Source organism: Mus musculus, chromosome 5, assembly GCF_000001635.26.
Source record: "Mus musculus strain C57BL/6J chromosome 5, GRCm38.p6 C57BL/6J".
Classification (NCBI taxonomy): domain Eukaryota; kingdom Metazoa; phylum Chordata; class Mammalia; order Rodentia; family Muridae; genus Mus; species Mus musculus.
Genome location: NC_000071.6, coordinates 98,733,060 through 98,760,475, shown reverse-complemented (window position 1 = coordinate 98,760,475; position 27,416 = coordinate 98,733,060). Strand labels below are relative to the sequence as shown.

The 27,416-nt window shown below is 39.5% G+C and overlaps 1 protein-coding gene across 3 annotated transcripts in view; it reads right to left on the bottom strand.

Annotated features, from left to right (window-relative positions):
* The window catches only part of Cfap299 (cilia and flagella associated protein 299), a 472,916-nt gene that overhangs the window by 41,578 nt on the left and 403,922 nt on the right, over nucleotides 1-27,416 (bottom strand). For all 3 annotated transcript variants that reach the window (XM_006535280.4, XM_006535279.4, NM_001024614.1), the window contains one exon: nucleotides 22,765-22,907. In XM_006535280.4, coding sequence (XP_006535343.1) covers nucleotides 22,765-22,907 — 143 coding nt within the window. The remainder of the gene's footprint in view (nucleotides 1-22,764; nucleotides 22,908-27,416) is intronic.

The following is a 27,416-nucleotide window of genomic DNA, read 5'->3' as shown; positions in this document are numbered from 1 at the left end:
GTGAAAAAAATTCAAAGTTTGTTCATTGAGAATACAATAAATCTATTAGAGCTCAGCTACATGGAGCAAGCATGAATGAGACAGCAATACACATTCTATGGATTGCAAAGTGAGGAGGGAATGCTGTGGGTGATTCTGCCTTAGAAATCAGGTAAGCTGTCAAACTCACTGAAGGATACAAACTGCTAAATGTTAAGTGCCGATCAGACAGCTGGATGGGTCTGTATCTAACCTCACTGGAAGACGCAGGCTGACACTTATCATGAGGAAAATGGATGCTAATCTAATAGTAATACATTGCTACATCCATGGTTCTCAGTTGGGTCAATATTATCTTGCAGAGATTTCTAGCAGCAACTGTAGCATTGCTATTATCAACACTTAGTGGTCTGAAGTTCGAGATGCTTGTAAGCATACATCAAAACTAAGATGCAAATAGGCTGGACCAAATTGTCAATCATAGTAAGGCTGAGGATAGGAAATCTGAACCACCAACCGAAGAGAATGCAGGAGCTGGACCTAGCCACTGCCATGTTTATAGCAGACTTACAGTTTTGTCTTCCCTTGGGTCCCCTAACAATTGGAGTGAAAGCTCTCTGACTCTGTTGCTTGCCATTGGATCCCCTGCCACTACATAGACTGCCTGGTTGGGTCTCAGTGAGAGCGGATGTATTATCCCTGCTGGAATTAGATATCCTAGGATGGTGGGTGCCTGAGAAAAAGGGGAGGAGTAATAAGGGGAAGGATTTGTAAGTGTGGGAGAGGGGGAGAAGAGAGACAAGGACTGTGATGGGGATGTAATGTGAATAAAAATGAATTATGATAAGAGAAGAATGTATTTCACACATGCATTCTCACTCTCTGTCTCTCTCTCTGTCTCTCTTCTCAAGGATAAAAGAACCTCTGGTGGAATCACCATGCCTGACCTAAAGCTTTACTACAGAGCGATTATGATAAAAACTGCATGGTACTGGTATAGTGAAAGACAAGTAGACCAATGGAATAGAATTGAAGACCCAGAAATGAACCCACACACCTATGGTCACTTGATCTTCGACAAGAAAGCTAAAACCATCCAGTGGAAGAAAGACAGAATTTTCAACAAATGGTGCTGGCACAACTGGTTGTTATCATGTAGAAGAATGTGAATCGATCCATTCCTATCTCCTTGTACTAAGATCAAATCTAAGTGGATCAAGGAACTTCACATAAAACCAGAGACACTGAAACTTATAGAGGAGAAAGTGGGGAAAAGCCTTGAAGATATGGGCACAGGGGAAAAATTCCTGAATAGAACAGCAATGGCTTGTGCTGTAAGATTGTGGATTGACAAATGGGACCTCATGAAACTGCAAAGCTTCTGCAAGGCAAAAGACACTGTCAATAAGACAAAAAGGCCACCAACAGATTGGGAAAGGATCTTTACCTATCTTAAATCAGATAGGGGACTAATATCCAATATATATAAAGAACTCAAGAGGGTAGACTCCAGAAAATCAAATAAGCACCTTACAAGATGGGGCTCAGAGCTAAACAAAGAACTCTCACCCAAGGAATACCGAATGGCTGAGAAGCACCTGAAAAAATGTTCAACATCCTTAATCATCAGGGAAATGCAAATCAAAACAACCCTGAGATTCCATCTCACACCAGTCAGAATGGCTAAGATCAAAAATTCAGGTGACAGCATATGCTGTTGAGAATGTGGAAAAAGAGGAACACTCCTCCATTGTTGGTGGGATTGAAAGCTTGTACAACCACTCTGGAAATCAGTCTGGTGGTTCCTCAGAAAATTGGACATAGTACTATTGGAGGATCCCGCAATACCTCTCCTGGGCATATATCCAGAAGATGTTCCAACCTGTAGAAGGACACATGCTCCGCTATGTTCATAGCAGCCTTATTTATAATAGCCAGAAGCTGGAAAGAACCCAGATGCCCCTCAACAGAGGAATGGATACAGAAAATGTGGTACATCTACACAATGGAGTACTACTCAGCTATTAAAAAATGAATTTATGAAATTCCTAGGCAAATGGTTGGACCTGGAGGGCATCATCCTGAGTGAGGTAAAACAATCACAAAAGAACTCAAATGATATGTACTCACTGATAAGTGGATATTAGCCCAGAAACTTAGTATAGCGAGATATAAGGTATAATTTGCAAAACACATGAAACTGAAGAAGAAGGAAGACCAAAGTGTGGACACTTTGCCCCTTCTTAGAATTGGAAACAATCACCCATGGAAGGAGTTACAGAGACAAAGTCTGGAGCGGAGACAAAAGGATGGACCATCTAGAGATTGCCATATCCAGAGATCCATCCCATAATTAGCCTCCAAACGATGACACCATTGCATACACTAGCAAGCGTTTGTTGCAAGGACCGTGATATAGATGTCTCTTGTGAGACTATGCCGGGGCCTAGCAAACACAGAAGTGGATGCTCACAGTCAGCTATTGGATGGATCACAGGGCCCCCAATGGAGGAGCTAGAGAAAGTATCCAAGGAGCTAAAGAGATCTGCAACCCTATAGGTGGAACAACAATATGAACTAACCAGTACCCCGGAGCTCTTGACTCTAGCTGCATATATATCAAAAGATGGCCTAGTCGGCCATCACTGGAAAGAGAGGCCCATTGGACACGCAAACTTTATATGCCCCAGTACAGGGGAACGCCAGGGCCAAAAAAATGGGAATGGGTGGGTAAGGAAGTGGAGGGGGGAGTGTATTGGGGACTTTTTGGATAGCATTGGAAATGTAAATGAGGAAAATACCTAATAAAAATATGCCACTGTCTCAAGAATCAAATGTTTCTTCTAGAGATCCAACTGAGTACTTTGTAAGGATTCACCTTAGAGAATTAATCAAATGCTTTTTAAGAAGTAGATGCTGTGTATTCTATAAGTATAAGGTCAGCATCTGTAGGCTGTGTGTGTGTGTGTGTGTGTGTGTGTGTGTGCGTGTGTGTGTGAGTGTGTGTGTGTGTGCGTGCGTGTGTGTGTGTGTGTGTGTGTGTGTGTGTGTGTGTGTGTGTGTGTGTGTGTGTGTGTGTGTGTGTGTGTGTGTGTGTGTGTGTGTGTGTGTGTGTGTGTGTGTGTGTGTGTGTGTGTGTGTGTGTGTGTGTGTGTGTGTGTGTGTGTGTGTGTGTGTGTGTGTGTGTGTGTGTGTGTGTGTGTGTGTGTGTGTGTGTGTGTGTGTGTGTGTGTGCGTGTGTGTGTGAGTGTGTGTGTGTGTGTGTGTGTGTGTGTGTGTGTGTGTGTGTGCGTGCTTTGGCAGTAATTTCTAATTTTGCTTCTGAACCTGTGCTCTGAGTCAAAGGCCAAGTCATCCTTTGTTATCGCATATTATGAAGCAAGTAAACAGACACAGATATTTCAGAGGTACAAGTTTCTTTCCCTTTTTCTGTAACGCATTTTCCCTCTCACACATGCATCTGATAATGTGGTCTGAACCTCACAGAACTGATTCCTTTCTCTGGTATGTGGTACGGCTTCAGAGACCTATGTTATAGGCTTTAGCACGGCATGAAAGTCGCCATGAAATTTATGGAGTTGACCGGGATTTTATTGGAGCCAGACTTTTCCTAATAACTTAAGCCTGATATTAATTTCGATGATGAACACATTCAATTTAAATTCTCTTTTAGCATACAGACAAATTAATAGAAGAAATCATGTTAACAAAGCCCACCTCCATTTGGAAGAAATACCTGGTTCCAAATCTATAGAAAACTCATTTTTGTAATAAAAGTTAGCTTTATATATTTTTTTTACTCTCTTAATCAATGCTGTTACCTAATACTTGATATAAGCCCATTTAGGAATCAAATTAAATTGATGTTATTAATAAGTTAAGAAAAGGGAGGACAGAGAAACATGGAAAAACCTGGGGCAGGAAGTCTGAAAAGTGAGCAGGTCAAATATAAAAGGAATATGGAAAGCAAGGGGTCTTTTATGTTTCATTTTACTCAACTGACTTCAAGTTCTTATCCATAAACAAATGATTTGAGAATAGTATGTATGATGTATATATATATATATATACATACATATATATACACATATATATATACATATATATATAGTTTTTGTGAAACATTTCTTATAATCATATTCTTGCAGCTTATCAATTTATGATTTTTAAAAGAAAAACAATAAAAAAATGCTGAATGTATACTTGAGAACCAAAAAGACATACACTGCCTATCAGATTCAGAGTTTAAATATATTATGGGACAGTAGGTTATTCACTTGAAATTATTTAGGTATTAATATAATATATTGGTTTTTAACATTTATTTAGATCAGTTAACTGTAGATTTACTGTTAAATTTGATCCTACAGCCACATTACAAATTTTAATTTAGTGTTGAGGCCAGAAGATAAATAAATATATTAACACATCTCTTTTAAAAGAATAAGCTCTTTTTCATTGTAAGGATGTGAGGCCCCAGGAATTCACTGAAGTCTTATGAAGATCAAACCAAATGCAATTAATTATAAGTAATTAAGCAGTGGGGAGAAACCCAGTTTCAACCAGTGAGATCGATCTGAATTGTAATGTATGACCAATACTATAGATATTTAAGTAACAGATTACAGGTTTTGTACTTTTAAACTTGAGAGAAAAGTGAGATATAACAAAATTGCCTGCTTGTACCACATAAGACAAAACTTCAACCCAGGCAGAGACTTTCCCAAGGCATGGTGACCTAAGCGCCACTGGACCATGCAATCGGTAAAACTGTCGTGCGTCAGGGCCTTTGATTGGCACGCTCACTCTCGCTTCTCTGACGCATGCAGGATTTATCTACTACCTGAAATCAAGTTACCATTTCACAGACATATTGTCCACAATAATACGTTCCCTGTGCATTTTCTAACTTAGTGAGTGTCTGGGATCATGAGGAGATCAGCAGAGGAATTGGCAAGAGCAGAGAAATTCAGTCTCTGAAGAACAGGACACTTTAGATTCTCTGAGCTATGTTTGAAATCACTTCACATTAGCCTATAAATCTTAAGATAAAAGCACGATGGCAGACTTCAAGAATATACCCTTTGCCTTAAGGCATACCAGTGGGCACCGAGGGGAAGCAGTCCTCCCGAGCAGCAACGAGGTGTGGGCGGAAGTCCTCAGGCTTCTGGCCAGGTCGCTGGGGGAGAACCCTGCATTTCTCACAGCCCCCTTGGCCAGGGAAAGTCACAGCAAAATCACTGTCAGGTTTTCTTAAAACACTAAGAATATTGTTGCTAATCATCGACAGTGATGATCCCTAGAATTATAATTAACTATTTATTTTTCAGACGGTTCAAGGAGCTGGAAAGAATGCTAAGAAGTTTAGAGTGCTTGCCGAACCTGCAAAGGACGAGTTCAATTCCCAGCCCCCACGTCAGTGGCTCACGACCATCTGTGGCTTCAGCACCAGAGGCTCTGACAACCTATTCTGGTATCTACAGGCACATACACATATGTGAACACACACACACATGTACGTACACACAAATATACAACTAAGGTTGAAGAGATGTATCAGCATTTTAAAAAGGAGTAGTGAAAACTGGCCTGCCAGCCTGAGGTCAGGAGCAGGAATTAAGGATGGTCCCTGCTCAGCATCAAGCTAAGAGTTTATCTGAAGGCTAGCTCCTTTTCTGTATTCACTTCTCTCTTTGGTGAACCAGACAAGACATAATCAGATTCTTGAAATTATAGACATTTCCAGCAAAATGAGCATCTTTTCCCACTGCAGCCGGAGAGCATCCTGCTACTTTAATCAAGCTTGTATACCTCCCCTCGTGCTCAGGGAATGAAGACCTTTAGAAGTCGTCACGAATGAAAGCAATGCCTTTAAAACTGACTTATCTTAACAGAAATTTTGGAACATGGTTTTATTATAAACGTTTCTCACATACAACGTCACTGGGATTTCACAGTGTTTAAAATACCCGCCCCCCCACCCCCACCCCCCAAGTCTGGATATTTGAAGATAAGCTTATCATAGTGCAAAACCATGTTTGACCATCTGCCAAGGTGCACTCCATGTTCTCTATATGCAAAAGGAATGCATATACAGAGAATTGAGACAAGAGGAAGTGTTGGTCCTGGGCTAACGAATCAGGACTCAGAGAAGGCAGAAGAGATCACCTAAACATTTTTTTAAAATTGGAAACAAATAACAAACAAATAACCTGATACTACTGACTTGTTGAGTGCCCATTCTTGCCTTGTTTTTATTGAAGGAGAAAGTTTCAGCCAGTTGCTCAAGAGCCCCTCATGAACACTGCAGAACACAGGGGACAGCCCTGACTCGTCCCCATGTTGCTAAGTATCTCCCCCACATTTTCCTAGATTTTTTTCATTTTTTTCTTTTATTTTTGTGATTATAATTACCATCATTTCCTCATTCCTTCTACCCAATCCTCTCATATACGCTCCTTGTCCTCCACGCATGGCCTCTTTGTGTGAGTGTGTGTGTGTGTGTGTGTGTGAACATACACACAAATACCCACACACAAGTACAACATGCTCAATCTTCATAATGTTACCAGAAGGCTCCATACCCCCACTTCTAAATAATGGAGGCCTTTAAAGTCATCACTGGGAAAAGGTAGCAATCACCTGTAGGCATTCATCTAACATCACTCCACTGAGTAACCCTATGGACCAGGTCCTTCGCTGGGGTCTAGGAACACCACAGGGGGAGCTGCAAATCCATATTAATCACGTAAGACAATGATTGAATCTACATTAATCACGTAAGACAATGATTGATGGAGCAAAAGAACAGTTTTAAGTTAGGAACTCATTTGCTTTGGTATTCTTTTAAAGGTACAACACTATCTTTCATTTATTGGTGAAAAAAGTTAAAATTATTCTACTCCCCCTTCCCAATTCATCAAATGACAACTAAGTACCCAGTTGTATGAATCCTGTATCCTGGAGGGAAGATGGGTGGGGCATTTTCTATCGCATTCGTGAGCTTCATCAGACACTAGATCTACTCAAGGAGGGGGGGGGAGAAGAGGCAACTTTCAACGAGTTTGTTACTAGTTGGGGCTTTTCTACACTCTTTCCTGAGAGCAGTAGGTGAGGAAGAATTTTCTAAACTAGACCCAATAAGTGGAAGGTGAACTCAGTCTGTCCTCCTCTGGAAAGGGCTGTCTCCTGATTAATACATCTTTTTTTTTTTTTTTTTTAAGACACTCACAACACCACACACATTTCAAAATAAAAGAAGGGAAACAAAACCAAACCAAACCAAATCACCACCACAAAACAACCCACCAAACTAACAAACTACCACAACAAAAACACTGACATGTCCCCAATTTCTCTATAAAACAGAACCAGGGAGCAGCTTTGCTTATTCGAATTAGTCTGACACAAAGGCATCACAGGCATGCCTTGCTTTTAAACAAAACAAAAGATTTTTTTTTGAGACAATAAAACAAAAAGTCATTACTTTTCTGACAATACACAATTATTCAAAATTAACTGGTGCTGAGATGGCAGAGGGGCGCTGGTTCATTCTGATCTTTTGGGCAAGATCAAGTGTGGTGCTGGTGATCAATACAGGCCTTCTTTGGAAACTACTCTCAGCATCCCATTGTTGCCTGCAGTTCTTCTTTGAGGGCTTAGCCCTCCCCCAGGGCTTTCCTCCTGATCCGTGTTAGCATCACTGCTGTTGCTGGTCTGTTCAGCTTATGCTTAGGCAGTTCTCTCAGTGACACTTTCTGGGTGTAGCTTCTGAGATCACTGGGAGACACGGCCTCTTAGCGCACTCTCTGATCACATGTTGCTTTCAGTCTTTCTGCCCCCTCTTCCATGATGTTCCTTGAGCCTCAAGGGCAGGAGTTGTGTTGTAGATTGATCTGCTGGGGTGGGGCTCAACAACTCTTCCTTCTGGTTGGTTGTGGTTTTCTGTGATGCTTTCCTTCTGAGTCTTCCCAGGGAAGGGGAAATGATGTTATTATATTATACTGGGTTAGCTTTCTTACTCTCTTTTCTATTCCATACCACAGTGCCTCACACGAGCCCAGTGAAGTCAGTATTATTTCTTGTTAATGTAGTCTTGGCTGTCCTAGAACTAGCTTTGTAGACCAGGCTGGTTTTGAACTCACAGAGATTTGCCTACCTCTGGCTCTTGAGTCCTGGGATTAAAGGTGAGCACCTGGCTCTTGATTCAGGTTTTAATCTTGATAACCTGTTTACCAGGCAAGTACTGATCTGTCTCCTACTTTATTCAAGTTTGTCAAATAATATAATATATCGTAATACAAACATCATAACATAGCAGGACAAAGGCATTGTCATTTCAGCACCATCTCTGTTAACTGTTACTCCTAAGGGAGCGAGAGGAAAGCAAGAGGGTTGATTTTGAACTCGTCGGGATGGGGTGATAGGGCTGCCTCCTGTCTCCTCTTTGTTCTTTTCATCGGCTACCTCCTAATCTGTGGCTTTCTTTCTTACTCCCACTCATCTGTCCCAGACAGCAGTCTGTCCTGTATCTTCCCCATATGATTAATCAGATCTTAATGTGTGTGCCTGGACATCTTTCAGATACCTTAGTACAGCGTTTTTTAGAATAAAGAATTTTTTTATCATTATGAATGATTGTGTTACAGCTCTGAAGTGAAATAAATTCTGTAGGTTACAAAGCATCCAAACGGCACAGCACTTGTTAGATTACGCCATAAGATAGATTTTGTTAGTATCTCAGCAGTAGAAAAAGGTGATCATTCAATTTCGACTCTCTACTGGGATGTGCTTGGATATTTTTCACTTCTCCTTTTGATTTTGAGGATTGACTTGCTTCATATGTGCTGAGATATTTCTAAGCTCTGGCATGGAGGGTCAAGAAGCCTACCACCCCAAAACCAGACATGGCTCTATGTTGTTAAGAAAAATGGAAGGCTCTCTCTGTGTATAATCTCTGAAAACAGATGACTGATTCAGGTTTGAACTGGTCATTCCAGCATACTCTTTTCAAAATGATGACTGGAAGTTAGTGTCTTAATTTCTCCTCTTATTTCCTTTCAAATGAGTTTAAAACCACAACATCCATGTAGTCATTTTGATGATTTTAAAGATAGTTATTTCATATGTTACTTGTCAATAAGTGATGTATCAGTACTTATAGTTTACAAAGTTTACAGTTTTTATTCAAAGACAACAATAGGCTGGTAAAATAGCATATGATAATTTGTATTTTCAGGTATCAGTATTTATATTTGACATTATCAATATTGTATACCATATCTATCCATTTATCTTGATTTTGTTTTTAGTGAACTGAAATGTGTAAGAAAATAGAGTAAAATGAAAGAGGCAATATTCATAACAAGCACAAACAGCCAGGTGTGTGAGCGTGCTTAGCTAGAAGAAACAGTTACTGACTTAGCAGAAAAAGTCCCCCCTCCTCACTTTCCCAGTCTCTTGTGTTTGAACAGATTCTGGTTTCTAGTCCCTGTCCCTTAACCCCATTCTTCACCCATCTGCTGCTTTGTTTGCTAACTCTGCTCTCTTCCTCCTTGGGCTCTGGGCAGCTGCCTCCTGGATGCTCTAGAAGACTCACGCTCATCTTCAGGAAAGATAAACTGTGGGCAAATTTTACACGGTATTCATAGAAGGTGCGACTGAAACATCCTCAGGAATGGAACAGCTGCTGCTATGTACTTTTTTTGAGTGAGAATTCAAAGGCCAACTTTCTTCACAAATTTCAGGCAGCAAATAGAGTGTTACTGAGCAGAGTGCAGTGTCATTGACTGTAACTGTAAGATCTCACATATTCTTCCCACAGGTCTGAGACGGTGTGCTTTTCAGCCATCATTTCTCTATTTCCCCCTTCCATGAGCCCCTAGAAACAACCACTGGACTTCCCGGTTCTATGAACTTTACTTTTTAAATTTTAATATTTAAAGTCACATCACATTGCATTTTCCTTTGTGTGTCTAGCTATGCCACGTGGCATTGTGTCATTTGCTTTCATCCACGTTGCTCTAAATGACAAAATTTTCCTTTTCTTCCGAGACAGAATTGTTCTCCATCCCATGTGCACAAAGGTCTATATCTTGACCGCTGTGACGAATGCTACAGTGAACAAAGGAATGAAGGTATCTCTGTTAAGCTGTCATTTCAGTTTCTTTAGAAACCACGCAGAGGTAGAGCTGATGGCTCACATAGCACTTAATTTTGTTTTGTAAAGCACGCTACATACCCTGCTCAATCATGGCTGTACCAATTTTAAGTCTCGCAAACCTTAAACAGTTTGTCTTTTTCTCGGATGCTTGCAAACACTTATTGGATATCTGCTACAGTAGTCATTCTAACTCCGGAGGCGATGCCTTCTCCTGCTCTAATTTGCATTCTCTGATGATTAGACATGTTGAACACATTTTCATATATCCATAGGCCATTCGTATATCTTTCTTGATTAATGTCTGTTCAGATGACTTGATAATATTTGAATCAAGAGTCTTGTTCATTGTTCAGGTTCCTTGTATTTGTAAGATGCTAATCTCACGTTGCTTTCAATACTGTCTCCCATCCTCTTGTTACTTCTTGGCTCTGTTGACCGTTTTCTTAGTCGTACAGAGTCTTGGTTGTGTACAGTTCCCTTGCTCAACTGTTGCTTTTGATGCCTGTGTTTCTGTCATTTCCAAGACTGTTGCCAGGAAGTTCCTCTTATGTTTCTCCTACTACTTTTGCAGCTTTAGGATGGCTATTTGTATAGAATATATTTGGGTTTTTTTAAATAAATTCTGCATGATAGATTCCTTATTTCTCTTTTCTGCATGTGTATATCCAGCACAAACATTTGTTGAAGAAATGATCTTTTCTCCACATGTGTCCCAATGTTTATAGAAGATTAATTGATCTGAAACATATACAAGTTTTCTTGAGCTTCCTCTTCTGTTCCATTTATTCTAAGTCTTTACAGTATACTTGACTGTGTTGTTAGGTTAATTTTTATGTTCATATAGTTTTACATATTTAACTTCACATGTAAGAGTATATAAAACATATTCCTCAATTAAGAAGTTAGTGCCAAGGACAGCTTTGTTCTTCTTATTTAAAATGGCTTTGCCTCTTTAGAGTCTTTCCTAGCTCCAACATGTGTTGAGCCCCCTGAGGAGTCTCAGTGATGGTTTGTTTACATTGGGTTCGCCTGTGGGCATGTCTTAAGAAGATTGTCTGAGTTAATTGATGTGAGGAGACCTAGTCTACTTTGGGCAGCACCATACCCTATGCAAGAGTTCCTGAACTGTGCAGAAGTGGAGAAATCAGGCTGAGCACAAGCTAGCTACAGTCACACATGCATTTGCTTCTCCCTGCGCATTTGCTTTTTCTCTCCAAAGTTTCAGACATTAGGTAGAAACTTTAGCCTGCCATGTGCCTTTGTTCTAGTTTATTGCCTAGCTACAGAGAAGCTTGAATGGGCAAGGAAACTTCCAACACTGGAAGTCAAGATAAACCTGTTCTCTGTAGTTGATAATCTCGAATATTTATCACAGTAACAGAAACCCAGCAAACACAGATAGTGTTGATAACCCTAACAAACATGAATTATTCAGCAAATGAACATTATTTTCATTTTCCTGTTTCTATTCAATTTCTTCCACCAATGTTTGAGAGTTTACAATGTATAGTTATAAGTTTATCCATTTCTTTGGTTAAATTTATTTCTAAGTATTTTATCTTCTGGTAAAAGCTTTTATTTAATTTATTCTTTAGATAATTTGTTGTTAGTATATATACTTGGAACTGATTTATATGCTGTTATTTATATCTAATAATTTTTGTGCGTTACATTCATGTGTAAGTTCAAGCATTTTTAGTGGAGTCTTGAGGATTTTCTAAGATCATGGTGAGGACTAGGGAGAAGACTCAGTGAAGAGTCCCTCACACAACCATGAGGACCTGAGATTAGACACCTAGCTCTCAATCAAAAGCTCAGGGTGCTGGCACATGGCTACAATCCCAGCAAAGGAGATGCTGAGACTGGAGAGTGTCTAGGGCTTACTGGCCAACCAGTCTAGCCAAATAGTTAAGCTCCAAGTTCAGTGAAAAACCTTATCTCAAAAACTAGGTTGGGGGTTTAAGAAATGTTAGCTTAGCATTCCTCTCTTATGGGACTACCGCTCTGTTCCCAGCCCTCACATGAAGCATCTTACAGCTGTCGGCCACTCCAACTCAACAGATACTCTTCTAGTTTCCACAGGTACTGTACTCACAAGTGCATAACTATACATACACTTACATGTGATTAATTTTTAAAAATGAAAATTTTATTAAACTATGGAAATCAGTAGCACAATACACCTGACTTCCACATGTTGCCTTCAGATATATATTCACATTCATATCTTGCTGAACATGAACATGTAAAAATATGTTGTCTCGGTTAGGGTTTTATTGCTGTGAAGAGAAACCATGATCAAGGCAACCCTTATAAAGGGCAATATTTAATTTGGACTGCCTTACAGTTTCAGAGGTTCAGACCATTATCATTATGGCAGGAAGCATGGTGGGATTCAAGCAGACATGGTGTTGGAGGAGCTGAAAGTTCTACATCTTGATCTGCAGGCTACAGCAGGAGACTGTGTGCCACACTAGGTATAGCTTCAACATACATGACCTCAAAGCCTGTCTCCACATTGACACACTTCCTTCAATAAGACCATAGCCCCTACAACAAGGCCACACCTCTTAATAGTGCTATTCCCTATGAGGCAAACATTCAAACATGTGAGTCTATGAGTGCCATACCTATTCAAACCACCACATATGCATATACCACATGAACACATCTGATCAGTCAAACAACACATATCTACCATGATGTCGTTTCAGCAGAGAAACTATTTCTTCCTCTGTGATTTGGATTCCTACATTTCTTTTCCTTCCCTTATTCTCTGGCTAAGATTTCTAATACTGTGTTGAACAGAGTTGATAAGAGTGAGTATTCTTGTCTAATACTTGAACTTTGAAGAAAAGCTTTCAGTTTGTCACTTCTGAGTGTGATGTTATTTATGCTTTTCTCTATACCCATTTGTTGAGAATTTCAGTGAAAAGGAATTTGAGTTTTGTCAAGTGATTTCATTATATATTGATTGATTATATATATGCTAGTGTGACCTTTATCCTTTCCTCTTGGAATGAATCTAATGCACTACATTTTTATCTGAGTCTTGGAAACCAGGCACTGTCACAATTAGATCCACCTAATCGTGGAGCATGCTCCTGCCGAGGTGCCATTATAGTCCAAATGCTAGTGTCTCATTGATGGATTTTGCATGTGTACTCATCTGGGATATTTGTCTGTAGTCTACTTACAATGGATGTCCTTGCCTGGCCTTGGAATCAAAGGAATACTGGACTCATAAACTGCATTTGGAGGTGTTCCTTTGGCTTAAAATTTTGGAAAAGCTCGAGGAGCACAGAGCAATTCTTCTTTAATGTTTGATAGACTTCAGCAGCAGCCCTGTGCCCTGAGCTTTGCTTTGTTGGGAACTTTTGACTCCAGATTCAGTCTCCTTACTGGTCACTGATATATTTAAGATTTCCTTTAACCCATCTTTCAAATCTGATGCCTATAAGAACTCGTTCACATCTAAACTATCAGAATTGTTGGCGTATAGTTATTTATGTTAGTCCATCTTTATCACTCCTACTGCTGTGGAATCAGCTGACACATTTTTAGTGTCATTTGTAATTTTTCTCCTTTCTAGTGAAGGCTCATAAATTTTATTAAAAAATAGCTGCTGCTTGTGTTTTCTGTATAACTTATCCATGTGTTGATGTTACTTTCTTCCTCATGCCAATTTCAGGCTTAATTTATTCTTACTGTACTCTTAGGAGTAACAGTAAGACATAGGTGTTAACACTATACTTGTTTGGATTGTTTCCTAAGTGCCCTGAAGTTTTGGTTTCCCTGAAAGTTCCATTCACATGGGTCCAAAGATATTTTTATTTCCCCTTTGATTTAATCTTTTCCCTGGTGAGTGGTTTTGTTTTGTTTTGTTTTTTTGAGAGTATGTAATTGAATTTCCAAATATTTATGAATTTTCTCAAGTGCATATTGATTTCTATTTTATATTATTGTGGTTGGAAAAATTGTGGTATGATTTCAGTTTCCTAGTTTCCTTAATTTCTTGAGAAGCTTTTTTTTTTTTTTTTTTTTTTGACTTATATGATGTGTTTTGGAGCAGGCTCTATATTCATTTGGTAAAAAATGTGTATTTTACTACTTTGGGGTGGAGCTCTGTTCAGTCTACTCTTCATGTTGATTCTGTTTCAATGATTGGCCCACGTTGAAAGTGACACAGCAAGGTTCTGTTCGAATTGGTTTTTGATTGTTTGTTTGTTCTGTTTTGTTTGTTTGTTTTTGTCTTGCTTCACATCTTTTGATGTTTGCTTTTTCTGTACATGTTTTTCAAATCCTTCCTTTTTGACAAGTATGTATCCTTAAACCTAAACAAACCTCTAATAGACATCCTATCATTGGATAGAGTCTTTACTACCTGATTAGCCATGGTGGTTTTATGTAATAGTTATTGATACATGAGTTGTCATTTATTGTTTCCTAAGTATTTTGTTTCTTTCTTCCTTTTTATGATGTCTTTAATAATTATATGGTTTTATTATGTTTATAATGGTGTGCTCAAATTCCTTCTCTGTTGTATCTGTTTTCTACATAGCTTTATGTTTGTTTGCTAGGAGGTTGACATGAAGAACCCATAGTCTGTTTTTCAATTAAAAGAATTTAACTTCAATCATATGGAAAGCTCTGTGCTGCTAATTCGTGCTCCTGCATACCACTGTGTCACTGTGGTGACAGCTACAACACTTAAAACTACGCGCCTTGTAACAAAAGTACACTTACAACTTTGTACTGTTGATTTCATTACCTTTGAAATTCTATAATAATGTTCTAAATGATTTGGCATCAACACAATAGTATTCATCTCTAATTCTATATATTTAACAGTACCATTATTTTGTAATTATCAGTCTTCCCTTTCATTTGTAAGAGTTACCTTTAACATGTTTTTTTTCAGCTTCAAAATGTTAGTTTGAACTTTAAAAAAATATCATTTCTATATATATATATTTGAACGCTCATTCATTAATATATATTATGATTTTGTGTTGTCTGTGATTTCACGGTTCACTAGGCATCTTCAACATGATTATTTTTATTTCTCTGTCATCCCAACTTCCTCTGTCAGGGTGCCTCTTAGAAATTTGCTGTTCAGTCAATTGTATCATATTTTCTTGATTCTTAATGTTCTCTGTATGTTTGTGTTATTGCCTTCACATGTGAAGAAACAGTGATCTTCTCTAAATATTATGGAGGTGTCTTGACTTGGACACACACCCTGCCCCAGCAGTAGTTAATCAGTGGCTATGTAAGACCATCCTGTTAGGGAGCAGAGCACTGTGAGATTGGAAGGCTTCCTTAACTCCTTTTAGTTCCTCTTCGGGGAGTCTTTCAGTTCTTTCTGCAGGTTTTTTTTTTTTTTTTTTTTAGATATTTTCTTTATTTACATTTCAAATGCTATTCTGGAAGTTCCCTATAACCTCCCCCTGCCCTGCTCCTCTACCCACCCACTCCCACTTCTTGGCCCTTCACAGAGCCAGCTATAAGAGGATGCATGCCTCTTTTCTTGCATATTTTTACAAGTTACTTTGGCTATTTAGCACACTATGTGGCTGAACAGAAACCGGCCCCCAAGAAGGGACCAGAGTAAATGGTTCCTTTTGCAGCCTTCCTTCCCTTCTGGAGGAAAAGCTCTTCTCATAGTTTCTCCTGTGTTGGAGAGCAATGCTGGCCAAAGAGGGTTCTTTCCTCATCTTGTTTCCCTTCCTTGTTGCTCAGGACAATGCATCCCACAAGTTGCTCAGGATGCTGTGTGAAGCAACACGGAGTCAGTTTCAAGGAAGGCAGAAGCCAAACATCCAGCGTCTTTCTTTCCTGTTCAGGTAAATTGCAGGATTAGGCATTCTGATCCTGAACTAACAGAGTGGAACTGTCCTTACTGAGCTAAGGTGACTGCTATCTATTGTGCTCTTCCGGATGAATCTACTTAGCTGAATTATGAATTTTTAAAAGGTATTTGATATTATTACCTTGGTTTTGGAGGAACAGTAAGTATGCCTTTCTGTTGTGTCGTCTAACTCATTTAATTAATTTTGAGGTATTTTATAGAATTTACTCACCTTCCATCTTCCCTCTCCTTCTTTGAACAGAATCTCATCTTCATTTTCCTTAGCCTTGTTCTTCCCCATTTCTTTCCACTTTTTGTAATTTTCTGAACTTTCTTGACAACATCAGAGTCATGTGCTTAACAAGGTCCCCAAACACTTTGAAGATCTCCCCATGGGTGGATTAAAGTCAGTGTGAGATTAGGGATTAGTAACAAAGTATTTCAGCATCCAAATGATTTCCATTTCCACTGTTTGGGCTTGCTTACGGCCTTCTTTATTTTAAGATGGAAGATGAGATGGGAAAGGTTGAATCGCTATGGGTAAGAAGACTCTTAGCCATAAAAAGCCATTCATCCCCTATCATCAAGTCACGGCACAGCAGTGGATGCACACGTTACCAAGTATAAGGTTTTCTCATGTCTCATAGTGACATGGCTTTACGGCTGTCCAGTTTCACACTCTCAAAGTATGATTACATGAAAGTAAAAGCAAATGCAAGTATATGTCAAAAGAAAGTTTAAAATTCTGACCATTAAAAGAAAAAAAAAATATGCCAGGATTGGATTTTAACATCCATTTTACCAACCAAGCCACTTTCTGTTGCATCTTTAAAAGTTTAAGAGTGTCTGGAGAATGCAACCAAAGAGTTATATTAATCATTTCCGGTCGACAATGCTCAGGAGAACTATAGCTAGATGGAACTACGATGCTCCAATATTCTTGGGACTGGGCACGAGACTCATTAGCATGGATCGGACTCTACAAAGAAGCAGAAGCAGCTACTGCAGAGCAGTGATTTTGTTTCATTATCCTCGAGTTGGCTCATGGACCCAAACCAATAGCTGTGTGTTTGAATGGGATTACTTAGGTCTGTTTAGAGGGCTAATGTTTTTATTCCTAGAAGCAGAGGGAAGTAAAATATAAAATAGTGCACAGGCTGCCTATTTTTTTTTTGGTTTGGTTGGTTTTTTTTTCCCTAAAACAAAATTCCTAAGGGGAATTTGGTTTCACAAGTTATTATTCAGATTTTGAAATGAAATTTTCATGTGACAACTATTTTGTAATTCATGAAAATAAAATCATATCTTTTCAAAGGAGCTGATTGTGTGTTGTATCATCCAATTTTATTAATTGGTAGAAATGGAACTCGTTTGTAAGTAGTTTAGCCATTGGATGCAGAAGTTCTTGTAGACACAGTTCCTTTGTCCTCGATTGCTGCTATCTTTCATTGATATAACAAACTGAAACCAAGAAGAAACTTGATAACACAAGAAGATTCATTTCTATACCAGCACTAAAAGAAAGCTAAATGCTCGTGCATGTCAATTGTTGTACATGGAACATGGATGGAAAGAAATAAAGGCATGGTTTACTAAAATTTTCATAATAAATATGTACATAGTGGAAGGTCATGCAGAGACATGTGAAGAATTGGATGTACACATGTAGAAATGTATGCAGGAATGGATGTTTACATATAGACATGTGAAGGAGTGAATGTGTATGTGTACTCAGGACTTAATGTGTACATGTAGAGACATGTGCAAGAGTAGAGTAGATGTGGTCATGTAAAGGCACGTGCAAAGTGTCTATGTTCTATCTCCTATGGAAGGACTTCCTTCATCTGCATGACTACTGTCTACTTAGTGAGTCCTCACTGTGACTTTTAGTTTAGCTTGTGGCCCTTTGAATCTCTAAAGACAAAACACCACTATGTGTCACCCTAAAGCCTTAAGTGTCATAGCTGTCCCTGTGCTCTGTGGCTCACAGCAGAGCATGGACACATCATGACTGATGCAAAGGAAAAGGATGGGCATAGGGACATGGAACCGTACGGGCAGGTAGGCCATTCAGGGAATGGGCAGTCATAGAAAAGAAACCTCACTTTCCTTGTGTTTGGTGGCACAGAATGTGAAGCCTGGTGCTTTGAGTAAAGGGTTGTGAGGTCGCAGGGCTACTTAGAACCCTTGTAGTGTTCTTAGTAGTTAAACCCCAGGGAGGGTGGAGATGTGTGCACACATGCAACACGAGAGAAAGACTGAGAGGAATGTTTTATTTAAAATAGAAGTAATGCTTGTCTTAAGCCTTAGAAAGAACTTTTCTCTAGGCATTTAAATAGAACCATATAAATGTTATTAATTAGGTCATTGCCCACATTCTTATCACTTTATTTCAGTGTTCTCACTGAGATTCTGGAAATATGAATGTCATATGTAAAGTTCTATGCTATCTGTGAACGTAGTGCAGTGCAATATCCACTTTAAGATGAAGCTCTCAGTTCTGTGAAATGCATCTATGTACTTTAAGAGAAGAGGTATAGGCTTTTGAACTTTGTAGCCTATAACAATTTAACACAAACAAAAAGTAAAGCCAGAAGAAGAAAAGAATCCCTGACACATGTGCTTTTAATGTGTTGGACATATCTCTGGACCAACATGCTGTCACTAAAGATTAGCCATATTTGTGAAGTACAGCCTTGGTGCTCTCCTGCTGCCTACCCTCTCAAGGACCCTTTGATCATTTGAGCTTTGTGGGACAGACATCTCTGCGGCACTAATAAAAGTTGTAAGTTCACATGGATACAGGATACATGTTCAAAACCATGCTGATAAAGACTACTACAGGTTTATAATCACCCCTAGGAAATGAACTAAGGTTGTCTTCATCTCATACCACTAAACTGTTCTCTGCAAGAGAGTTTACTCTCAGCCAAACTCTTCCTAAGTTATTTTGGTAATTATTGTGTGAACTGTATGCAAACTGAACTGTTGGTTATATATTTTAGCTGGTGATGAGGTGTAGAATTTATATTCGTGCAAACCAACTTGTTATTGGATAAATAAGCCTTGTTTGGAATTTTGAAAACAAAAGAAAACTTTAAAAGAATGTGAATTCTCTGTAATAAAAACTTAAAATTTAGCCTGGAGTGGTGGTACATGCTTTTAATCCTATCACTTGGTAGGTCTCTGTAAATTTGAGGCTAGCCTGATCTGCAGAATGAGTCCAGGATAGCCAAGGCTTGTTATACAGAGAAACCCTGTCTTGAAAAATGTGTGTGTGTGTGTGTGTGTGTGTGTGTGTGTGTGTGTGTGTGTGTGTGTTGAGCCTATGTGTAAATGTATTTGCATCTGTGAGCTTATATATGAGTGGAGAGACAGAGGCATATGAGTGTTCAAATTGGACTTTGTTTCTAAACAATGAACCCGTATGATGCTGGCTGGCCCTGGATGAAGTAGAGAGTGGCCAGGATGATATTGGCCCTGCGTGATGTGGAAAGATGTCCCACTGCAGAGTCAGCAGGATTGATTCTTCCAGCGTCTTTGTGTTTTATAGGCAGACAGGTCATCTCTTCTCTATTCTTGAGTTTACAAGAGAGAAAATGCTAAGTGTTCATCTTTGAATAAAAAGATGGAAAAGTGAGCTAAGTATTTGGAAATCAATTTATCCGTGAAAGAAGTCCAAGTAGATATTACAAACAGAAAGAAAGAAAGAGAGAGAGAGAGAGAGAGAGAGAGAGAGAGAGAGAGAGAGGGAGAGAGAGAGAGAGAGCGAGAGAGAGCGATGTGAAGCATAGTTCAGAGAATATGAATAGATTCTAAAAGTATCCTAGGACATAACTAGGTTCAGCAAGTCACGGCCAGTTTTCCCCTGATGGCTTTTGGCTTTTGGCTTTTTGGCTGAGGCCATAATTACAGGCCACTTCTAGTTCTGTTCAGCTCTCTTCCACACACAAAGCTGTGGTGCACAGTAATTTTTACTCTCAAGGACCGAAAATGAACTTCTGGTTAAGTACAAAGGGTTGTTTTCTGCCAAGCTCAATGAGAGGAGGAAGTGGCAAAGGCGGGTACAGGAAGGCCGAAATTCTCTTGTCTTAACTGTGGACAGTAGGATTGCTTAAGGTTTTGAAAAGCAACCTCAAATTGGGCTTTGTTAAGCGAGACAGACATCTGCAAAAGAAGCCTCGGACCCGACAAAGAGCAATGGGGAAAATGACATCCTTGCAAGACCAGATCTAAATAGAGCAAAGCAGCAGTTTATTATCTAGCTCTGTACTTTTAGCTGTGCGCGAAGGTCTCTATGTAACTCTGGGTATGCCAGCTAATGCTGTAATGACTCTGAGTCTCTTATGTTAAATTGCAAAAGAAGCTTCTAACATGGAAGGTTGTGGCAAAGAGTAAATGAAATGATAGATATAAAATTGCTTAGCAGAGTGCTGATTTTGATCATTTCTCTAATTATCTTACACCTTTCTGTCCTTGTTAACCATGATGGTATGGCATGGTCTGAGAGAGCCCAGAAGCTGAAACTAAAGCAACCCTATGTGGCTGGATTGGAGGATTTCATGGCAGGACCAATAAATATGACTTTGGGACAGTCACAAATGTAAACTTCCAGAGAACCTGATAACTCCTTGGAGAGACTCACTCAGATTGACAGCACCTTTGCCATTGGGTAAACAGCCAATCCTGTATGAATGTGATAGAACAGATTTAATACTGATGGTGGTTGGGATGGGAAAGAGTAGGTAATATGATGAGTCTTGAGTTAATAGAAGAATATTCAAACCTTGGCTACTGCACATAATAAAATCTTCTCTTTCAGAAACAATACAATTTAAAAATACATCATGAGTTTTGCAGGCAGATGGATGGAACTAGAAAATTTTATCCTGAGTGACATAACTCAGACCCAAAAGGACATGCATGACAGGAGCCTTGCATATCTGCCTTCTGAGAGACTGAACAAGCAGCTGATACAAATACCTACACGGAACCACTGGACTGAAGTCAGGGACCTCTGTGGTTCAACTAGGGAAAGGCTAGAAGCTGAGGAGGGAAGCAACCCCATAGGAACCCAGCAGTCTCAACTAACCTGAACCCCCAAGATCTCTCAGACACTGAGCCACCAACCAGCAGTATACACTAGCTGATATGAGGCCCCCGACTTATACATCAGAGGACTGCCTAGTCTTGTCTCAGTGAGAGAAGTCTCTTGAGAGACTTGAGGGTCCAGGAATTGGTTAGGTGAGTTGGGGTTGGGAGGTGGGGACATCCTCTTGGAGATGAAGGTTGGGAGGGAGGAATGGGATGAGGAACTGTCAGAGGGCAGACCAGGAAGGGGATAACCACTGGACTGTAAAAAATGACTAAAGTTAATTTTAAAAATTAAAATAAAACACATTGTACAGTAGAAAAAAATGATTATCTAGCTAGACCTGGCCCAGACAACTAAGTTTATGTGACTTTTTATAAAACATAAATAAAAATATAACCTATTGATAAAGTGGCAGTTGGGGAGATCTTAATTAGATATTTAAAAGCAAGAGATTTTGAACAGCCAATAATGATGTCAAATCTGGTCAGCCATCATGATAACAAAAACGGAAACACAAGGAGCAATGGTTTGCAAGTTAGCACAGGCTGTCAGTAGAAGGAATACCTGTCTCAAGTTCTACTGTCACCACACCTGTCCCTTCTACCAGTCAGGATATCTCTAACCTGTTGGTGTAGAATGTAGTGGGCTACATCAAGTACATGAACACACGAAGCTTTGCTATGAGAAGCAAAGTAGCTGTAGTTGTATACAGTCTGTGAATGTGTGTGTTCATGTGCATGCATGTTTTGTGTTCATGGGTCTGTTACAAAGACCATTGGTTGATGTCATGTGTGTTCCCTGAGTGCTTTCCACTAGGTTCACTGGATGAACCTGGAGGTCACTCAGTGCCTGGACTCTCTGGCTTGCCTAGCAACCTCCGGGGCTCCTCTGACTTCTAGTCCGGAATGCATGACATCTGCGTGCTGCTATATATGCAGCCTGTGGGTGCATGTGTAATATGTAAAGCTGGTTAGTTATAACTGTCTTCTGAGTAACTACCCATACATCTAAGATGAGGATGAATAAAATCTTCTAGTGCCTTGATGAGGACGAGTAAAATCCTTTCTTCTAGTCCCCTGGAAGATGCATCCTGTTACTTTATCAATAGTTACCCCATTGTACAGGAGGCAGCAGATAAGACATTTTACATGTCTCTAACCATAGCTTAGTGCCTATGGAGCTCTTCCAGACCCTCCAGAGCCTACAGTAAGCAACTCTTGATTCTCAACATGTATGAGATCAACTTGTCCGGATACCATGTGAGGAATACCATGGCAGGATCTTGTAATTTTTGTGACTTAATAGTACTCCACTGTGTTTATATGTACATTTTTTTTTAATCCATTGAAGGGCAAGCAGGTTATTTCCACCATTTGGCAATTGTTGTGAATAGTGTTACCGTAAACTTGGCTGTATAGTTTCCTCTTTATATGGATTCTATTACTTTTGGATAAACACCCAGGGACAACATTTTGTTTGCTTTCCTGCCATTCCCAGTTTTTCTAGAGCAAGATGGTATCTCCCTGTGGTTATTCCCAGATGATTCACCACACCAACAGTTATCCATTGCCAGCCTCACACTCTAATCCTTTATGGATTATGATACTGGTCTCAACATGCAATACACGATAATTCTATATCATTTTCCCTGAGGTGAAAGAACTGTGTATGATTTACCTCATGTCTGTGGTCCTTGGAAGAAGTCTTCTTTTCCCATTAAAGTAGACTTCAAAATCTTCAGATTTTAGTCTGTGAGCATAATCAATATATCCTGACACTTCCTGCCCATGAGGATTTCTGTCCCGAATGAAGATCACTGTCTGGTAACAACAAAGAATGGGAAAGGGACATGAATAACGTTGCTTGAGTACTTTCCGAAGCTGTGGCTATGAATCACTGCACATGCCAAGGTCTATTTCAAGTGCTGCTGTATGTTTCACCCATGATTATCTCAGGTAGGTACTGTTATTTTTTCCCCCCACAGGAGCTGAAGGAACACAAAACAGTATGTGTAGATGGTACATTTACAGTAACTATGCATCTCGTTTTAAATGATTCAAACCAATATTCCTATGAAAAGCTTGTTTTAAGTGTTATAAATTTCATGTTATTTACTTTCGTATCAACCTCATCTTCTTTATGGTCATCTGGGCATGAAAATGAAACTATATAATAGAAAACTAAGACACATACAGAGGCTGAGCCTCTCTAGGTCTCCCAGCTATCAAATGGCAAAACTGTCCTTCAACAACACTCCTTCTTTCTCCAAAGAGCTTCTACATATATGCTACTGGAGATATATAAATAGATTCTTAGTACCATGACAGTCAAACTTTAATTTACAAAGTCAAAACATATATACTAATATTACAGAATAAATAAGTTGTGTTCTCTCGTCCTCATGCATCTTTGCACAAACTCTACTGACCACTTTCTACACATCCATAGTCCCTAACAGTAAAAGGATGGAGTAAACCATGGGAATGTTCAAGTCCATGTATTCAGAACTTAAGCTTTGCTGATGAGAGACATCTAGACAGTAGACATGGAACACAGAGGATTACCAGCGAAGGACAGACACAGCCGAGCTAAAGATGAGCAGCAGTGTGATGGTGTGCAGTGAAGGTTACTCGAGGTCACAAGTGAAGGCTGGAGGGCTTCAAATGAAGGATGATGGAAGCAAGCCACTGGAAGAAGCAGGTGAAACCCAAGGAATGAAGAGGCTCTGTGGCACACAGGCTTAAAGCATAGACACGCTTGTCCAGATGGCTGGATTGTAACCTTCACCCTTCAGATCCATAGGCACTCTGTTCAAGTTTTACGGCAAAGCTGATAAAAAAGTAAAATATTGTGGTCTAACTAGAAAAAATATATTTGCTTATAAAGTTACACCAAGTAGTCGGACTCTGTAGCAAAGGTCACAGCTTGAATAAATCCAGGAGACTGCCTTTTCCTCTTCAGTCACTTATTGGGACTTTGAGGCCATGAGCTAACATAGTTGACTTTAGATATCAGACTTTCCAAAAGAATAAAGCTATAAAATTGGAAGGATTTCCTTTTCCTCGTTGATTCAACTGTCTGTCTGTTTTGTTTGTTTGACTTCAGACACTATACTGAGGATTGTTAAGCAGGTTCTTGCTACAAAAAGAGAAAGTATCTGACAAACTAATCTCACACCCCATAGAAGATCAGGATGAATCTGGCTGAACTAGCACTGGCTATTCCTGTCTCGTAAGTTGACATTGTTTCAACCCTTAGTCCTTCAAGTTCCTCCACATAGTCTCTTGATAAATCAGGACATAGTTATGATTAATGTCATTTATTTTCAGTTTCCTCATCATAAAGTTCGAATGGACACTAATCTGAAGAGGCTTCTAGAGGCTCTTGTGCTACTCAACCAATAACTTGAGTGGCTGCTGATCCTTAATCAAGGCCATGAGCAACAACTGCTTGTGAGTCATTAGCACTCCTTAGAGGCTCTGGGCCTGTCATCATCTTCAGGGAGTGTCAGCCTAAGGAAGCAAAAGAGGAGAAAGATGTTCCATTGTTCTAACGAAGCCTTCTGTTTTCAGAATGGAACTCTACACCAGGAAAAGAATCTCTGTCTCTCTCTTTCTCTTCTCTCTCTCTTTCTCTTCCTCTTTTCCTCTCTCCCTCTCTGTCTTCCTCTCCCACCCCGTGTGTGTGCGCGCGCGTGTGTGTGTGTGTGTGTGTGTGTGTGTGTGTGTGTGTGTTTCTCCCACTGAGAAATATTTTGACACCAGAAGACAGGCTGCATCTATTACCCATCTTTGTGGTGAAAGCAAATGATATTTCTAGGCCAAATCAAAAAACATAACTTCTAAAATACACTGGTAAGAAAATGAGGCTCTACTTAGAGTGCAAAGACCCAAAGAAGAGAGCATAACCCTCAAGCCAGCTCAGGCCTATGACCTTGAACCTGTAAGAACCAAAATGCTCACAACTCACATTTTGCCCCATGATAAATCTGAGAAACAATAAGACTCTAAATACAAATACTACTTGCTCTCTGTAAGAGGCCAAAGTATTGGATGCTTTCTTCTACTTACCTCCTATAATACTCTAAAAACTCTATAATTTGGGTGTGGACAGTGGAGGTGGAAAGGGAGGGGGGAAAGTCCCCAAGGGGAGGAGAAGAGTGGGACAGAATGCTTGTGACAAGAATTCAGAAGAGACCTACTGGGAAGGAGAGTGGTCAGCAAGAGCTGGGTGAGGAAGGAGAGCAGAGAAGGAAAAGGCTCACCAAGGGCAAAGTGTGTGTGGATGTGCTGTAACAAAGCTCACTAGTTTGCATGTTAATCGTAAACGATCAATAAAAGTTGTATAAGGTACAGGGAACCTTTTTATGAATGTGAGTGCTAAGCCCACTGTGATGTTAACAAGTGCCCACAAATGTGCAGACATAATAAAACACCTACAGTTGGTTAGACTTCTTCCTGAGATGTCCGTGTTCTTATTGGGTGTATACTGCACAGGCAGATCTGATCTTAGATGTTGGCTCTGCTATCTACTCCCTGTACAACTTTCACAACTTAGTTGCGCTTTTTAGGAATTGGTTTCCTACATAATAGAAGACTCTGGTAAGTTACACTCTTAAATAATTAGTTTCCTTTATAATAGAATAAGTTTGCATCCACCTTAGAAGCTAGTGTTTAGATTAAACAAGCCTAGTTTTGCTAAGTACTTAGCAATGCCTAGCCAGCAGTAACACTAACTAAATCATATCCACCTGTTGCTTTTCTTTTTTTTTTCTAATCAAACTGTTTCTTTTTTTCTTGATGCTTTTTAAATTTTTTACATTTTATTTTAATTTATTTTGCTACTGCATAGAGATTGTATTAGTTTAATCAGCTTCTTAGGGGTAAAGAAACAGATTCATCATACCAGATCTCCTTGCCTAGATACCCTTTGTTTCTTTTGCTAAATTTAGTCCTTCTTGAGAAAAAAATTGAAGACATTTTGAAATATAAATATAAATATGCCTGGCTTGCTGTATATTGCTTTTATTATGTTTAGGTGTGCGCCTTGAATTCGTGATCACTCCAAGTCTTTTAACATGGAGGGATGGCAACCCCACAGGAAGAACAAATGTCAACGAACCTGAACCTCTGGGAGCTCCAAGAGACTAAGCCACCAACAAAAGAGCATACATGGGCTGATCAGAGGCCACCATTACATATGTAGCAGGGGACTGCCTTATCTGGCTTCAGTGGGAGAGGATGTGCCTAATCCTGTAAATCCTGACTTGAAGACTCAGGGAGGGCAGATGCCTGGGGGTGGGGGGCGCCCTCTCAGAAGCAAAGGAGAGGGGACATGGGGTGAAGAACTCTGGGAGGGGGCACTAGGAGGGAGGGCAACATTTGGGATGTAAATATAATATGCCCCCTTAGGCAGCGGGGGAATCTTCTCCCAGAGTGTGGCACAGAAGATCAGTAATTGGCAGCTTTGCTACCCTGGAGTCTTGTATCATTTAATAATTGTTTAGGTTCCTCTGCTAACATTATTTTCCACTTTTATTTCAGTGTTATTGAGGATACGTTTTAAACAACATCAGAAACTTCCCAAATTGCAAATGCATAACTCAATGATTTTTCAATAAATTCGCAAAGTTGTGAACTATAGCCTGGCTTCTGGTGGTTTCCATGACACCAAGGAGAGCCTAAGATACTGCTCACCAACACCCCACCCCAGCAGCCTCAGAAAATTCTGGATCCACTTGCTGACTATCAATTGCTTTTTCTGCATTTTTCATATAAATGAAATCATAAATAAATAAATAAATAAATAAATGGATTTTTCACTTTAATACCTTTTTAAAACTCACAGTTGATTTCCCAAAAGATATGTGAATGCTATAATTTATATAGCTGAAGGTTCTTTTAAGTCATGTTACATTTACTTAAAAAGTTCCGAAATGTACATTTTCATCAGAACCCTTAATTCTCTGTAGAATCAGATATGGCAGAAGCAAACATGGATGGGGGTTAAATGACACATTTGATACTGCACACCAGCCTGCACTTGCCAGCCACCTAGTCAGAGAAAACAGGCTTTTAATTAACCACTAATAAAAAGCAGGATACATCCACTGTAAGAAAGCAATTGAGAAGTATCAGTGTATGTTTATTGCTGATATAGAAGTGGAGCTTGAGGCACAGAGGATTGTGAAATCTGAGGTCAGTGGGACAGTCTGTGACCTCAAAAGCAAACAGGTGTTAAATGAAACGACTTCTGGAATGAATACTTAGGCCCTCCTGGCCTTTGGTATATTGGAAAAAGATGAATTAAAGTAAAATTTAGTCTGTTAA